Source organism: Cheilinus undulatus, linkage group 1 (genome assembly GCF_018320785.1).
Source record: "Cheilinus undulatus linkage group 1, ASM1832078v1, whole genome shotgun sequence".
In the NCBI taxonomy this organism is placed as follows: domain Eukaryota; kingdom Metazoa; phylum Chordata; class Actinopteri; order Labriformes; family Labridae; genus Cheilinus; species Cheilinus undulatus.
The window spans coordinates 20,110,141-20,128,513 of record NC_054865.1 but is presented as its reverse complement, the minus strand read 5'-3'; the positions used below and the strand labels follow the sequence as shown (position 1 = coordinate 20,128,513).

General features: G+C 36.6%; 1 protein-coding gene across 1 annotated transcript in view; it reads right to left on the bottom strand.

Annotated features, from left to right (window-relative positions):
* Positions 1 to 3,528: 3,528 nt before the first annotated feature.
* The window catches only part of pepd (peptidase D), a 37,066-nt gene continuing 22,221 nt past the window's right edge, over positions 3,529 to 18,373 (bottom strand). Inside the window, exons 9-15 of the mRNA XM_041783209.1 lie at positions 14,114 to 14,160; positions 13,078 to 13,146; positions 10,780 to 10,857; positions 9,162 to 9,310; positions 8,400 to 8,584; positions 5,033 to 5,224; positions 3,529 to 4,069 (exon numbers count right to left, since the gene is read on the bottom strand). Of these exons, the coding sequence (XP_041639143.1) occupies positions 3,932 to 4,069; positions 5,033 to 5,224; positions 8,400 to 8,584; positions 9,162 to 9,310; positions 10,780 to 10,857; positions 13,078 to 13,146; positions 14,114 to 14,160 (858 nt within the window). The 3' untranslated portion in view covers positions 3,529 to 3,931. The remainder of the gene's footprint in view (positions 4,070 to 5,032; positions 5,225 to 8,399; positions 8,585 to 9,161; positions 9,311 to 10,779; positions 10,858 to 13,077; positions 13,147 to 14,113; positions 14,161 to 18,373) is intronic.

Below are 18,373 nucleotides of genomic sequence, written 5' to 3'. Positions count from 1 at the left end.
AAAGGTGGTATTACAACAACGTATAAAGAGAAGTGCTAAAGGTGCAATATGTAAAATTGTCAGTGAAATGCCAAAAGTAGTTAAAAACAACTTCCTCTATGCTATAAACATATTTCAATTGACTATTTAAATTATGAACATATTGAAAGCTAGAGTCTTTTAGCTGCAATTGTCTGTGTTTTGCCATGACAGAAACAAAATGTTTGTCATTGCAGGGAGAGAAATGCTGGATGTTATGTCAAAGCAATGATCTTCATAGCTTTAAAATGTTAAATTCTAAAAAACATTGTTTATTTCAAAGATTTCAACCATAAAATCATACCGAAGTACTCTAATTTGAATTTCTCATAATTAAAACACTTTTAACAGTGTAAGTAAGCTGTTCATTTACTTGAACGGGGGCACCCCCTGACATTTTTTGGGTAAAATTTGAAATAAATTATATTATTCAAGTATACTGAAAACATATTAAAACACAGTTGATTTCTTTGAACAAATAATAATAATAATAATAATAATAATAATAATCATCATCATCATCATCAACTTTATTTGTATAGCACCTTTAAAAACAGAGGTTTACAAAGTGCTTTGAGAATAAGCAGAATCACAGTTACGACAAAGCATCAAACACAAACAGCGGAACACAAAGAGAAATACAAAACCCTAACAACAGAAGAACCCATGAAAAACTCAGCCAGCAATGTAACTCCAACATCATAAAAAACTAGCAGAACATTCTAAACAGGAAAAATGATTTCAAAATAGAAAGACATTATAAAAACCCAGATATGTAAGATTCCATAATAAAAGTGAAGACAAAGAATAAAAACCCAGAATAACCTCAAGGTCTGACTGGCTGAGTATTGATTTTATTTTGGTGATGGTTTGGATGTGGAAAAAAACATGACTGGACAACTTTATTGATACAGGTGGTGAAGGTGAGGTCTGAATCAAATATTACTCCTAGATTTCTGGCTGTGGGTCTGATGTTTTCTGAGAGGGAACTGAGATTGGACTGTATGAGCTGGGTGGAGTTTTGAATGTTAGTTGAGTTGTTGAGTTGAAGAAAATTCTGAGCCATCCAGCCGGTGATATCATTTAGACACTCTTTTACAGCAGCTAGGTTTCAAGGATCCTCAGGTCTAAGGGGCAGGTATATCTGTGTGTCCTCTGCGTAGCAGTGAAAGGAGACCCTATGATTCTTAATGATTTGGCCAAGGAAACAAAATCAGACCTAAAACCAAATCTTACAGTACACCACAGGTAAGAATAGAGGTGGAGGAGGAGTGGTTATCTATGGTGGCCGCAAATGTTCGCTCTAAAAGATAGGAATAAAAGCAGCTCAACACAGACTCAAAACCTCTGAACACAGATTTGATCTTAAGAAAAATGAAAAAGTCACACACTGCTAGATCAGGTGAATATGGAGGGGGATCAAGCACTGAGATTTGCTTGTGGGACAGAAACTGCTTTACTGAGAGCTCAGTGTGAGCTGGGGTGTTGTCTTGATAAAGAATGAAACAATTTTTCCACTATTGTGGTCTCTTTCCACAGACTTTTCCCTCAGTTTTTCTGGAACCTGTTTGTAATAATGTTGATTCACTGCTGATCCTTCTGGAACCCACTCCTCCAAATGAGACCCTTAACATCAAAGAAAACAACTTGGCCTTGAATTTGGACTTGCTTTAACCTTGCTTTTTTCATCCTTGGTGACGATGGTGTTTTCTAATGCACTGACTACTATTTTTTCACAGGATCATTTTTGAAGATCCAAGTTTCTTGGCATGCAATCACTTCTTATAAAAAAATTGGGGTTCTTTCAATTTGTTTCATAATGTCTTCACAAATATGCTGCCGTTTTTCCTTTTGATCAGGGGTCAGAAGTTTTGGGACAACTTTGGTTCATGCTTCTGTCATGTTCAAATTTTCATGCAAAATCTATTTACCAATCTCTTTACCATTTGTACTGTTATTCTTAGTTTGAGTCATTGATTCTTTCCTACGATTTATTCAATTTATTGACTTTTCAGAAGTTTTTGATGAGCATGGGTGCCCAGAACGTTCATGGTCTTGGACTGCCTTCATTAAATCTTCTAATTCAAACATGTGCATGTGACATGCAGTGTTCTCCCTTCACCTCAGTTAATGTATCAGAAGATTCAGCTGCTGTTTTATTCAATTTCACCAAAAATGTCCAGTTAATACGCTGCTCAATGTTTAAGCTAATCATTTTCCAGCACCTCAGCAAAAACACATGCACTTCAATAAGTAGCTAGCAGTGAACTAAATGACAGTGACCCTAATAAAAACACATTAAAAATGAATTATCAAGGAAACATGTGAAATGTGGGTACTTTCAAAGTTGTTGATTGTGTAAGAATCCCATGACACAAATATCTTACTTATGAACTTTCTATTGGTCTTTGACAGTCTATTTTCATTTTCACGTTCATTTCATTTAAAAATACTAAATTTTAGCTTGATATACAGGTGCATTTCAAAAAACTAGAATATCATGAAAAAGTTCAATATTTTTGTCACTCTTTTCTGAAAGTGAAACCCATATATTATATAGACTTGTTACACATAGAGTGAAATATTTCAAGCCTTTATTTCTTGAAATGTTGATGATTATGGCTTACAGATAAGAAAACCCAAAATTCAGTGTCTCAAAAAATTAGAATATTACATAAGATTAAAAAAAAGGATGTTTTAAACAGAAATGTCAGGCTTCTGACAAGTATGTTGATTTACATTCCTTCAATACTCGGTTGGGCCTCCTTTTGCATGAATTACTGCATCAATGGGGTGTAGTATGGAGGCGATCAGCCTGTGGCACTGCTCAGGTGTAATGGAAGCCCAGGTTGCTTTGATAGCGGCCTTCAGGTCATCTGCATTGTTGGGTCGAGTGTCTCTCATCTTCCTCCTGACAATACCCCATAGATTCTCTATGGGGTTCAGGTCAGGCCAGTTATTGAACTTTTTCATGATATTCTAGTTTTTTGAGATGCACCTGTATCTCAATTTTGTAAAGCTAAATACTGCATAGTGACATGTATCATCACTTAAGTGGCTGTCACTATTCTTGATGTGAATGTGGAGTGGAGACTCTTGTCTTCTTATCTTTAAACAAAGATGCCACTGATACTTAGAGATCAAACAGCAGATGACTCAGTATAAACAGGCTTAGTCTCCTGGATTTCCTCAATGCTGAGCAGATAAGACTTCTTTAGTGGTTGGATGTTGCATGTTGCCTCTACTTCTGACATCTTTTCAGTCTGGAAACTCTAACAGCTTTTCTCTAAAGCTGACTTATAGTGGTAAAATGTGAGCATAGATTTAGCACAGCAGTGGAGCCGCTTTTGAAGAATTCCCTAACCGCTCGGTGTAAACTCTGTCCGGAGTAAGCAGAAGTACTGATCATTATTTGGGTAACACTGGCCTCTAGTGGCCCATTTTCTAAAGTTTTTTTCCATTTCTTACATAACACTATAAAAATTGTGACATAAAAAACAAACCAACATACAAGGTCAAAAATTTAAGCCTTTAATTGAAATTCACTGCATTCTGTAAATCAGTGATTACAAAAAGGAACATAGAAGAATAAGAATTTTGTTACAAAATTAAAAATAGTTCTTTTAAGAGGCACACAAATGAACACTTTTGATGTATGTAGCTGGAGTTTTTCCCTTTAAATAACAGCTATACAAGTGTCAAAACTTAGAGAAACCTTCATAAAGCTGATGTATGGAAACTGCTTGTTTTTTGTTCTTTAGAGTGATGATTCTAAAGCTCAGTAATAATCTTGATTATGTATCTGTTAAAGAAGTGAGTAGTTAGAGTTCTAATACCTTCTACCTTCATAGCTGAAGAATTATATTTGGTTTTGATTTGATATAATTTATGAAATGTGAAATGCTGATCAGAACTACTCGCTCTGCTCGATGGGGCTGAAAGGTTTTGCAGTTTCAGCCATGAAAGCCTCAATCTCCTCCACGGTGCGGGGGACGCAGGTCAGCAGCTCGATACCAGTGGCAGTTACTGCGATGTCATCTTCAATGCGCACCTGCAAAAAGGAGTGACAGCAGTCAGTTAAGTACAGCAGATAAGTTAAAACTCATTTAAATATATCAGAGAATTCAAATAATGAATTGTAGTTTGACAAACAGGCTGCAGCTCTTAGGTTGACTTAAAAAGCAGATTGTCCTGTGTGAATGTATTTTGACTCTTAATGGATTTTACATTTTATCAATGTTCATTGTCCAGGAATTTGCTTTCATTCAGCACCCCCATATATACAGACCTATGGCTCTCCTGATTTCCCAGGTTAATGACTAAGTTGTAACGCTCTAATTTGCTATCATCTTTGTATCACTTGGTGTCGTCATGTGTTTTCATTCTGAGGATTACCTTTAATTCATTCCTGAACACTCTCGTCATACATTTAACCATTTTATTGCAAAATAGATATACAGTTTGACTTGGTGAAGGCTCTGCTCAAAAGAATACCTGGGTTAGTCAAGCAGCATTCTTTGACTTTCCAGGGAGCGCATGGCGAGATAAATTTATAACCATGCATATCAAATGCAGAAAAATTACCTCAAAAGCAGTTAATCCATAGAGACATGAATCTGAATTTGAGGGTGTAGCAAGCTTTATGCTATAAAGGAGGAGGCTGGAGTGGAGGAGGTTAAGCTTTGCAGCAGTGTGGTGCATCAGCATTAATGCAAGAAGGGATTAGTGAGAAGTCATATTCAAATACACTGCTGTGCTGAGAGAAAGAGCTGTGACTGGCTGTGGGAGCTGGGAGGCGATAATTTAAATCAGCTGGCGAGGGCTTGGCATATGATTACCATGCCCTGCATGAACTAATGCCAGGCTTCATTACCTTGGTGCTTTTTAAAAGTGACTCGATTGCAGTAAAAATGGAAAACATAGCTTTAAAAATGATCAAAACTGATTAAATGTGAGTCTATTTAAAAAAACATCCAAGAAACATGATAAAATAACTTTGTGTAGGCAAACTGACCCCTCCAAATCCTCGGAAGCGAGCCAGCACTTGGTTGTTGATGAAGCAGCTCTGTGCAGGATTGGCCAGGGCCTGGTCAAGCAGGTGGTTGATGAAGTAAATGCCCGGCTCCACAGTGAGGACCATCCTCTCCTGCACCAGGCGGCCCATGCGAAGACTCTTCAGCCCAGGCTCGTCGATGCGGTCCACCCCCTGGACAACAGTACAATTTATTAAAACGACAATCACAAAGAAAGTGTGGAAACCCTTTTTGAACATACTACTTAAATTTAAAGTTTATACAGAAAGATACAACTGCAACACAAACAAACAGAAAGAAGTAAACACTAAATCCTACCTGTTTTTCAGAGATATTCTTTTTCCAGCTGTCTGCACTGCATGTGAATGATTTAGCTTTACAGGTTAAAAGAGCAACTCAGGTATATGTTTGGATAATGGTCAGTTGGGTATTTCATTATTTGCAGATGAGATGATATCACTGTCTGCATCTACGACTGATTTACAAAGCATGTTGGACTTAGTTAGATCCTGGTATTACAAGTGAAGATTGAAAATTAATCAGAGTAAAACATAAATAATTAATTTTAGCAAGAAAGAAACTAAAAGAAGCACAACATGTTTTTCTTATGTAATGATATTGGCTATTTCACCTTCACTCAACTCTGAGCTGCTTGTGTATTCCCAGTATTGAGCTATTCTCCAGGTTTGTGGGTTTGAAAGACAAAAAATATAAATACTGTGCAGAACAGAGCTATATGCTTCCTTGGGAGTTCACAGATGTGCTCCCATCCCAAAATGTGAAATGACCTGATTGTGGAATCATTTAATCAAGATGCCAGAGGACATAATCAACGAAAGAGTATTGTTATTCAGTTCAATTCAATTCAATTCAATTCAACTTTATTTGTATAGCACATTTCATACAGGTGTAAACTTTTATGGAGTACAGTAAACAATCATCTGTTAGTAGAGATGTACCCCATGATCTACAGGAATAATCTATGTGGGTGATATTAAACCTAGCATGCCAGATGGATATGTGAAACAGATGAAAATCCACTCATACACAGCATTTGGGAAAGGGCAGAGACTTTGAGAAAAAAACTCAGAAGGTGATTGGAAGGTGAATTATAGGTTATATCTTTATTATCTAGAAGCCAAAGACCCTTCATTGCACAGTTAAGATCTGGTATTCTTCCTCTGACTATTTAGATCAATCTATAAAAAATATTCCCAGAGAAAACAGACCTTGTGATTTAGAAGAAGCAGAAAGTGAGTCCCATTTTCTTTCACACTGTACCAAATAACCTTAGAGGAGTATTTTTTCATCATATGCCTTGTCAAAACCCTGAAATACTTGCTAAAGCTTATTTTGTCTCAAAAGCCTGGATGAGACGACAAGATACTTTATCAAACTTACTAATTAATCTTTTTAGTCTTCATTTTCTTGTCTGTTCTATGATAATGAATGCACTCTGATCCAGATTTGTTTAATTTCTTGATGTCATGTGAGCCCATGTAGGCTGGAGATATGATTGTATGTATTGCAGAATAATAAAAGAAGATCTTCAAGCTATATGGTATCTATTTGGGTTTATTTGGAAAATGGTAGTGGTCTAACAGTCTAAATCAATATAATTTGCTCCTTGACTTGGATTAAATGTACTGAATTACTGCAGCAGAGACTAAATCAACAATTTGAGGACAGACATCATTTCAGGAAGCTAAAATTATTTTAAATGTTAAGATAGCATTGTTTCCTTTCTGATTTATTTCTGAAAAATTGTAAAATCAGACTAACAAAAGGGCTTAAAACAAATAACTTCCTTTTTTGTATTGTATTAAAAAATTCAAGCAAGATACTACATTTAAAGTACTTTACACTTGAGTCGTAGAACAAGATATATACTGGGTTACCCATGCAATTTTATTGCAATTTTCGAACATTTTCTGTTTGTTTAAATAAATGAGACTAGCTGTTTTATGAAAAAGTATGATATATATATCTTTAATTTCAGTTGTCTGGAATTGAAATTAAATTATATTTTTAGGTAGTGCAATCATTTATGCCAAATGACAATATTTTATAATAAAAAGTGACACTGACAATTTCTTACAAAAAGATGTTTGTTTTTTTTTCTTTAATAACTAAAGTGCTTTTTAAAATCCCAAATCAGATCTCAAGGGGGTGCTGTCTGCCCTGTGGTTATGAGAATCAGATTTGTTCATTTCAACAAAAATAATGGGAACACACTCACAGGATAGTTTATTAAGCCTATAATAAAATATTGTAAAAGGTCCCTTCTCCCTGAAAAATGTCACTCTACTCTAACGGTTCCCAATCTTTATTCCTTGGGGCCCCACCTTCTTGTATCTAAGAAAAGCTCAGCCAGAACCCACTTGGAAAAAAAAAATCAAACATCAATTTTAATTGTTTTCATTGACAAAATCCAAACATAATTGGCCGACATAGACAGTCTACTGGGACAACTCTAAAAATAAACAACAATAAAGAGGAGATGTTTATTTACAAGACAAAAAACCTCCACTTTATATCCAAATTGTCAGGTTTAAAACCTCATTTATTTACGAGAAAAAAGGAACTTAAACGTTGTAAATGTACATGAACCAAAACTTGGAATTTTTGAAATTATAAAGTCAAAAAGTCAAAAATTCAACCACTATTTTCAGTTTGGTACTTGTACATTTTTAACATTACACTGTTCTAAATTTACGATTTTAAAAACTATAAATACTTGAGTTTCTATTGTCAAAATGGGGGGGGGGCGCAGAACTCAGATAAGGAACCACTGCTTCACATCTGTAATTTAGGTCTTAATAAATTAACTTAAATGTATGTACCTTTTTAATTTCATGTTACGTCATTTTTATTTGGTCTAGTCATGATAAAGTTTATAATTTTACACAAAAGAATTACTCACAATTTGTCACATTCCATGGCCAGGAAAAAGCAGGAAGAGCTAACCAGCACTAACGCTTGTCACCACAGATTACCGAGTGCTGTATTAATACTTCTCACACTGACACTGTCTAGACGAAGAATCAGCTGGAGAGTCTGTGGGTTTACTGTCATCTGTATCTGCACAAATTCTCCACCACAACCTGAAACTGTCTGCGTTCAATGCTTAAACCATCATGTCACCTTCCTCTCCTCTGACCTCAGCCTGAACTTGTTCCTCCAGCATGTCCTCTTTTATTCACTCACATCTACTCTGCAGCATTCTCTATTATTGATGACACATCAATATTGGAGGAACACAAGTGTGTTTTTCCTCTTTTACCATCCTGAGACCTTGGCTAGAACAATGCTACTACTCGACTGGTTGGTTGTGTCTCCTGTTCTCACCGCAGGGTATCCTCCAACGTCGTGCACGTCGATGCCCAGCAGGTGTCCCAGGCCGTGGGGCATAAAGACGGAGCCCAGATAGACCTTCATCATGTCTTCCACGCTGCCAGTGAGGATGCCGATCTTCACAAGCTCCTCCAGGTGAACCTGGTCAGCCAGGCGGTGCATGTCAGTCCACTTCACACCTTCAACAGATAAAGTACTGTCACTCAAGACCACAAGATTATTTTAAACTTTAATTCAACTTAAAGTTTTCTAGTTTATGTATCTAGGCCCTCAAGCCTCTCAAAATGTTAGTGTAAGTCTTAGACCAGGGTGACACTTAATTTAAAAAAATATATATATTATTAGCAAAATCCAAGGAATGGCAATCAGAAGTAAAGTATTTATCACTTTAATGATTTTCAATGTGTATAAGTAATTTATCACTATTTTATTTATTTGTATGAGCAAAAAATTTAGCCAATTTTATTTTCCCCTTTCATATGAAATTAACATCTCATATGAAAGGGGGGATATTCAGGGGAAAATATCAGAATTTGCAAGATGGACAGTCTTTAGGGTAAAAAACAGAATAATATTCTTTGATATTTGAGAAATGAACTCTCAGGAATTAAAGTTAATGAAGTGGGTTTTTTTTGTTTGTTTTTTTTTTGCTACAGTTTTGTGTAAGTGGTAAGAACTTGATTGTGGGCCTAAGGTTAAACTCTGTCTTGGTATGTAATGCTCAGTATGAATACTGAACCAGAAAATAATGATAACCTGGTCTGATGGCCTCCATGACAGCTCTGGAGGATCTGAGGACGGCCTCGTAGATGGCCCTCTGGTCTGCCGTGAACTTGCCATTGGCTGGGAAGGAGCAGGTGATGTCTGAAGTGTAACAATAGTACTCTCCACCCATGTCGAACAGACTGCAGGAGGTTAATAATAACAGTCAATTTAGTCATTTCTATCTCTACACATACTGGTGTTTCAAATCTGAAGTGAAAGCAAAATGTTCTCAGCTCTATTCTTACCATTTTTGTGTCATGCTGGCACCAGGGACATTTGCATTCTCAATGTACATATCTATCTATTCATCTCTTAATTTTTTTTACAACATAAGGACCAGACAGCATAAGAACATTCTGCAGGCTGGTACTACAGGCCATCAGTATTGACTGTATAATAGAATGGACAGTTCAATCTTCGATATTAGTTAAAAAATGAAGCCAAAATACCCAAATGCCCACATGTTCAGTGCTGCCAAAACTCTAATTTGCAGTAGAACTGGCTGAAAAATGTCAGTAATAATGCCACGCTGTTTTTTCTAGCAAAAAATTTTCTTTTTGACAAATAAGAACCCCTAGGTCTATAGAGTCCACAGCTGAACAAATTATTTTGTATGTTTGAAAAAAATATCTTTAAGAGCCTAAATACATGACCATGGTCTGTTTTTGGAATGTCCCAAAGGGATACGGTTCACACCATCCTCTTGCATAATGATATCCAGTTCATTCCTCAACTTGTAGTTTCTGTACAGCTGCATTGCTCTTTTAGTACCATCTTTTTTACTACACAGAATTTGCGCATCTTCTCAGGACAGGTATGAGAGCTGCAGGTTGGCACTTCACCTCAACCTTGGTCCTATACTGCCTAGGCTTTCTGACGGCCATCCTCCACAGCCTCCTGGCAGGGCAGTAATTTATTGTGCAATAAATGTTTATTTCTCTGAGTTTACGGTAAAAAGTGGTGCCAACACCTGCTGATGTGGTCTGTGTCGTCATTTATACGAGCACGTTCTGAGCAGCGAAGACGAAGTATGAGGTATGAATTTTCAATTGTATTATGTCCTGTGCAGTTTGGGATGGTGGCGCATTCATAGGAACCGGGAACACCGTCATGTGTCTCAGCACTATATACTAGGATATTGGAAGCTCTGGGCTATAATTCGTAGCCAACTGTTTTCAAAAGATTAAAAAATAGATATTACATATATTTTGGCTTCACTTTGGGTGAGGTGTTGTGCTGCTCATTTTTTAAACAGTCTATAGGAGTGTGATTTGGTATGGAGCGAGGGTGTTGTGGAACTATCTTTACAAACACCATTGAGGGAAGTGCTGTTGGGCTATGTGGGTCATGTGGGTCATGAGAGGCCATGTGGAAGAGGAGTTGGTAGGCTACCTACACTGTCACTACCTAGAGCATGCATGTATGAAGCCTGGGTCTGTTGAAGGTGGTAGTGCTTTTTGGGTTGCCGTTTCCATTAAGTGCCATGGTGACTGTTTTCAGTGGATTAAAGCCAGCAGAACTCAGTCGCAATGTAGGTGTTTTCTCACGAAGCACTTTTCTTTTCATTAGGTCACAGGAATCTTCAGTATATTTTAAATCAAACACCTACCACATGTCTCCGTCCATGATTGTCTTGTCATTCGGTGCCCCAACATGACCATAATGGAGGATAGAGGAGTTGTGTCCGCTGTTGTCACAAAATAGCAAAAAAACATGTGAATACAAAAGTAGTCATCTAATCAAATTCCAGTCTTTCACCAGTTCATTATTTTACCTTGGTACTTTTAGACAGACACAAAGCCTCTTTGCAGCACTGCTGTAAAGACCTTTCCCTTATTTTTCAGAGCGTTAATTGAATCAGGACAGTAACTTGCATCCACTAGCAACAAATCCTCAAAAGTACTCATTACACATGGTCTTTAATACAAAGGGCTAGAGCAGGATTATAAAAATGTCTCAAAATCCTTCATACATAATTAAGGCTGCAACTTTACAGTAACCCAGCAACAGGGACGAGTTAAATGCTGTAGGTTTTTTTTTTTTTTTTTTAGCTGTATGGCTTTGGGTTGCTTAATAAGATCTCACTGCAGGGAAAATTCACTATGAAAACTGAAAGGGAAAATTTTACACTCAAAGCTACAGATTTCTATCAGTGACAACATCCTTACTTAATCAGAAAAGTCAAAATACAGAGCCTATAAAAATATTCACCTCCTTGGATAATTGACCGAAATAGACTCAATAAATGGGTAAAACATCCATGGGGATGAATACTTTTTATAACACCTATATTTAATTACTAATGCTTTAAATGAGCAGGGCAGTAATTTATTGTACAATAAATGTTTATTTCTCTGAGTTTACGGTACCATAACCGATTATCTTTTTCACTTTTTTTCTGTAACAACTGCTTACTTTTTTAAGTTACTATGTTTCAAATGATTATTTGTATACTCATTTATTGCAAAACTGTTTTTTAACTTACTCACTGACTTATTCATTTGCTGCTGCTGCTAGGCTGGACCATTTCATTTCAATAAATATTTCTACTGTCTTTATAAATTAAAATGTAGCTTAACTAATTTTTTGCTTTTCCATTCTTATAGCTACTAACATATATATATATTTAGTAGTCCTGTCAACCAATCAAAACAATTCATCTAATTAACTAAGGCATTGTAATTAATTGAGCAACTTTAATTGCAAATACTGATAATATGAGAAGGACTGCACACCAGGTAGGTTTCATGCATCTACCTGTTTATAGTTAATTCTAGTTTCCACATTTTCTTTGTACTCTTCCCCTTGCCTCGCCCTGACACACCCAATAAACTTTTTACAAGCTTTTGGAGCAGCGATATATTCATATTAAACTGATTGGACTTCTTATCAATAGATGATGTAGATGTAGCTTGCATGAAACTCAACACCTCTCTGGGTGAAAGTGAGTGTTCACATCTTGCTAGAGGCAGACAGGTACCAGAGGAGGAAAGACCTGGGGCAGATATGTACACTTATTAATTGATCTAAGACAGTGGAGATTTTTAGGATGAATAAAAACAAAGTTCATTTTGAGAATGTTCACAAGGCTACGGTGGACACTTCTGTGGTGGCATCAGAGGGTGATTTATCAACACACATTTTTTATTGTATTATTTCAGGGTAATTCAGAAATTATGACATGAAATATAATTTTTTAGACCTTTCTGAATTCATACACTTTAATATCCTATCACTAGCAACACATTTACATGCGTGTGTTGGGGGCTGATTGTAAGATAAAATGTTACAACATATAATGACAGTGTTGGTGGTATTTCTTTTTGTAGTATGCAAATTAAGCTTTTTTGGATCATTTTGAGATAAGACTATGCAAGAAAAGGTATTGGTTTGATAGCATAGCACCAGGCAATGGAAGATCTATTTTTTCATCTAAAGTGGCCAAAAATAGTCATAACAAGATCTAGAAGTATCTGTTTAAAAGTTTCCACTTCAATTAAAACTCAACACTTAAACTGCTATGACTTAACAGCCATGCATTTAAGACATTTAAAAAAAAAAATTATTTTCAACCAACTTTTAATTCTTTTTAAGACCTTACAGATAACTTGTATTTATTCTGTGATTCATCTAAATATATCAAGACTTTTGTCAGCACTAATACTAAAACTTCAAGGTTTATATCCCTAAGTTTGGACCAGATTTGTCATGCCTCTGTGTAGGACTGCTGTCAAAGAAGTTTTGTTGTGCATACAATGAGAGCAATTGCTCATATACCTATCAACTTAAGTACAATGACTAATGTTTGCATACAATTTTGTTTAAAATTTACATAGATTTCTTCTTCCCAGTTTCAGATCTGCCCCCAACAAGCAACAAATCCTCTTACAAATCCTCAAAGCCTTACGTTCCACAGATACAGGTGTACGAGGTGTGACGCATCCCTCCTTTGGTGTAGCAGTAATGCTGGAAAAGGCTGAAAAGAAAAATAAAAGAAAGCAGTAAGAAAAACAAACTCAAACATTTTACACAACAGAGATCACAGGAGGCACTAATTAGCTGACAGACTTTCACTGCCCTCTTCCTGACTCTGTGCTTTTTAAGAATTCATTCAGTGATACTTTAATCATCAGACAGTCGGACACATCAAACGCTGTGAAAGATGACGAGTTCATGTTTCCTGGATCTTCTGAGACACGAAAGGCTAATCAGCATGACTGACAGCTGCTCTGGCATGACATTATTAAAAAGTAGTGGTTAAACTCTGAAACATTTCTCTACTCAAAAGGGAAACCAAGCTTCAAATGTGGACTAGTTTTCGGTCTGATTATAACCCTGGTCAGGCAATCCTCTGCATGGATTTTCATGATAGATTTCAAAGATATTTTACTTTTTTATGAACATTAAACAAAGAGTAAAGGGCCATAAAGATCCCAGCTGAATTTAAACTATTCATCACTGTTATATTTACAAAATTATTTATATATTAATATTTTTTTTTAACTGACTGCCAACAAGTCCAGGGTGTATCCCAACTCTTGCCCAATGAAAGCTGGGATTGGTTCCAGTCCCCTGCAATCCCAAATGGATTAAGTAGTATAGCTAATGAATAAATAATTGATAATGGATGGATGGATTACGTTATTTATCAAATGATAGTGCTTGATTGCAGGGTTCTAGGTCTTTTAGACAAAAAATTGAACATTTATCTTTTTTTATAAATTTATCCTGCTCAGTTGGGGAAATTTAAAAGGCTTCTATACAGCCTTTTGAATTATGTTAATTTTTCCATTTGTTTCGTTTGTCTGTTTGAAGCCGTGTTAAGTCATCAGAGATACCAGTCCTGAATTAATTCTTAAGTATATACATAAAAAGAGGGTTAAAAACTTATTGTATCAGCAACTTAATCACATTCAGGGTTAAAGCCACAGCTATTCTCTTACCTCTCCATTTCATATTCTTTCTGTCCAGGTTTCACATTCTTCATGATCTAAACAGGAAGAAAAGGGATAATGTGAAGCAAGAAATTTTACAATCTCCAGAAAAAAAACCCAAAGACTCATTTCAAATTGATCCCAATGTTTGCTAATTACAGAAAAAAACTAATGGCCCTTCAGTGGATATCTTGTGATGGTGACTTAAATTCTTTAACTTTTGTAACTTTGTATCTGAAACATCATACTTTGTATGTATGGTTTTATTGACATAATTGCAATCTAAAGCCTGCCACCAGTGAAGATTTTTAAAATCTTAAAAGATGTTGAGTTTTTGTGAGACCCAGCACATGAGAACCTAGATCTACCGCCTGCATACATGCCTGTATGAGGTATAGTACAACTGTCAAACCATGAAAATAGAGTAGTGGGTCAAGACGAATGGCTGAGGTGGATTATGTGGTAGTGTTATTTGTAGAAATCATAAAAGCAAGGGAAGACCATGAGGTCTAGTGACCTTGACCTTTGGCTTACAAAATCTGGGTGAAAGGTTACCCATTACATTTACTGAAATTACTGTAATTGAGAAGTTTGTTCAAGACTTTTCGTAATCAGTACTTTTACTTCTATTTAAGTAAGTTTTAACCAGAGTAGCTGTACTTTTACTTGAGTATGATACTCTTGCACTTCTTCCCCCTCTACTGATTACATAGTAGCCAAAGAAAGAGAATGATTCCACATCACATCACAAATACAGCTGCTGTATTTAATCTTACTATCGAGGTTATACTGTATCTGAACAACAGATCTGGAGATTCACATTCTCAAGTTGCTAACGCCAATAAAGAAGGATCATATTTTACTGGGTCTGGGTAGTGGATCAGGATTTAGATTGAATCATAATATGTCCTACTGAAACTTTAAAATAGCAGAGGTTGCAGTATTCCTTTGATCTAAAATGTTTGTCGAAAAAAAAAAAAACAGCTTCATACATTTTTTTTTTGCAGCAGAGATGTTATGCTCTACTCATCATGCAAACATTGAAGCATCATTTTTTTCACAGAATAGGTTGCAGAAATTTTATGTCTCATATTTTTACTTGTTTTTTCTTATCTAAACTGAGAATGACATAAAAATGATCATTCCCTTCAATACAACAATTCACATTGTGTCTGCAATATGAGTCAAAATAATTGAAGTTCAATATTTTTTCAAAGTTGTTCAGCCCCTGTTTTCATGATGATTACTGCAAGGTTAAACAAATCACTGAATTTACTAAAGTGATCAAAGTAGATAAATAAAGATAGGAAATTTATACTGATTCATGCATCATGGTATGTCATCCTAACATACACTGCCTGGCCAAAAAAAAAGTCGCCACCAAAAAAGGTCAGACACTCTAGTATTTCGTTGGACCGCCTTTAGGTTTGACTACAGCACGCATTTGCTGTGGCAATAAGCTTCTGCAATGTCACAAGATTTATTTCCATCCAGTGTTGCATTAATTTTTCTCCAATATCTTGTATTGATGATGGAAGAGTCTGACCACTGCGCAAAGCCTTCTCCAGCACATCTCAAAGACTCTCAATGGGGTTAAGGTCTGGACTCTGTGGTGGCCAATCCATGTGTGAAAATGATGTCTCATGCTCCCTGAACCACTCTTTCACAATTTGAGCCCAATGAATCCTGGCATTGTCATCTTGGAATATGCCCGTGCCATTAGGGAAGAAAAAATCCATTGATGGAATAACCTGGTCATTCAGTATATTCAGGTAGTCAGCTGACCTCATTCTTTGGGCACATAATGTTGCTGAACCTAGACCTGGCCAACTGCAGCAACCCCAGATCATAGCACTGCCCCCACAGGCTTGTACAGTAGGCACTAGGCATGATGGGTGTATCACTTCACCTGCCTCTCTTCCTACCCTGATGCGCCCATCACTCTGGAACTGGGTAAATCTGGACTTATCAGACCACATGACCTTCTTCCATTCCTCCAGAGTCCAATCTTTATGCTCCCTAGCAAACTGAAACCTTTTTTGCATGCCAATGATTAGACCCTTCTTAAACAGACTAACATTTTTTCCACGCCCACAGGATGTGTCTTTCGACATGGTTGTTTAAGAAATGAGAAGTTACTCATTGCATCAGCTGGGGTTAAATAACTTATTGCCAGCTGAAAGATAATCGCCCATGCAGTAATTATCCAATAGGAGGCTTGTATGTATTTGCTTAGTTAAATCCAGGTGGCGACTTTTTTTCTTGGCCAGGCAGTGTATATGCCTGGCTTACCGGAAAGAACATTTTATGTTTGATCTATCAATTATTGTGTTGGTTAAATTATAGAATGTTTTATTGCTTGTGTTTGTTGAAAAATTTGCAAGATGAGGAACTTAAAAACATAGTTGCATGTCAAATTGCAATTGCAATATTGTGGAAAAAATGCAGTTTTTACTTTATAAGATTTATCAGTAAGATTTAACCAACTAACTTTAGTTTTACAATACAGTACAATAGTTGTGTACTTTTTCCACCTCTGTGGAGTGCAGCCCCACTGAACAAGTCCAAGTGGTGATCCAGCTGAGCATTGCGCTCCACCAGCCTCTGTTCCTTAAGGTCCTTTTTAGAAATGAGGTGTCTTTCTGCTTTAGGGATTTAAATCACCTACATTACACTATTGAAATAATTCAAAAATGTTAAAAGAAATGTTAAAAGAAACATTTTTAAAAGTGCTGCCACCTTCCAGCCTCGGGCTGCTCAAGGCTCCCAAAATGCTTTATATGTAGCTTGTGTCTGCTGGAGGTGCAAATCATGATGATCAACACTTTTAAAACAGCTTTTCTCTTTCAAAGTGAGAAATTCATTCATGAATTGATAATGGTAGTTTACCTATTAGTTAGTACACAAAACAGAGTGTTTTTTTAAAAATTGAAAATGGTAAATGGACTTGATTTTATATGAGGTTTTTCTAGTCATCTGCCAACTTAAAGTGCTTTTACACCACAGGTCACACTAGCCCATTCACCCACTGATGGCAGAGGTTGCTCTGAAGAATTATCCATCAGTATTTGTTACTCCCATTCATACTAATCCATACACATTTACACACCACCAACACAGCAGTGGGAGCAAATTGGCATTAAGTGTCTTGCCCAAGGACACATCAACATTAACTCTCGCAGCTGGGGACTGAACCCACAGTCTCCCTGGTGCGAAACAACTGACGCTGCATAGTGGGCTACAAAAGAGACAACTGGGGAAGGTGCAGGTGTTCAGTGGGGCCATACCATGAGTCGTCCTAAAGTGTGTGGAGACCAGCAACCACCACATCATACCATTCACCAACACACAGGGGGCCAAAGTTATTATTTGGGGTTGTAGCAAAGCAAAGAAAGTGGGGGCTCAACGGATGGTCCGAGGACCTAAATCAACATTGAGACTCCGTTTTATCAGGGTCCAAAAGACATGTTTTGTTTTGTTGTGTTTTGTTTGAAAAAAGAGGAATGTTTTTAGTTATGGAGTGACATTTGAAAACTGTATAACAGTGAATGAACAAGGCAGAAATTTAGTATGCTTTGTCAACAGCCACTTGGGTTTATGCTGTATCCAACTTGAATGCTAAATAAACTCTCTTGCACCTGATTCTGCCTATTTTTGAGTCCTTTTTTTTAAGAATCACAACAGATACTTTTAAGAGGCTGACTTTTTGCTCCAAAAGATCATATCCAGATTCAAGCCAACACATTTTTATCCTTCAATAGACATGGAAAACAACAAGTATAAATGAATCACAATGGTTTTTTGGACTACGTTACTGAATTAATGAAGAAAAAACATTAGAGACAGCGTTTCCTACTGCTGAGCTTCTTTGGATAGGTAACTTTTGTTCCTCAAGTTGTGTGGCCTCTGGCCCCTGCTGAACAGAGGGACCATCTCATGATTTAACTGCACATCTAAAAGGAAAAGCTGCATCTTACTTTGGGGACACATGGGTAAAACACAAACCTTTTAAGTCTTTTAATTGTACTTAGAATGGAAACTCTGTGGAGCGCTCATGGTCAAGGATTTTGGTAGAGAGATAAATGTGAGAGGTTAACTGCACCTCAACCCCTGAAGACATTAGTCATGGTGATAAATGAAATCCTGTGCAGAAGTAAAATATTGCTTTAATGTTACAGCTTATTGGTCAAAGGGTATCTCTGTTAACGGCCAGCCTCCAAGCTGCTGGCTGAAGTTTAAATCGATAGCGTTTAAACAGTTCATAGCCTG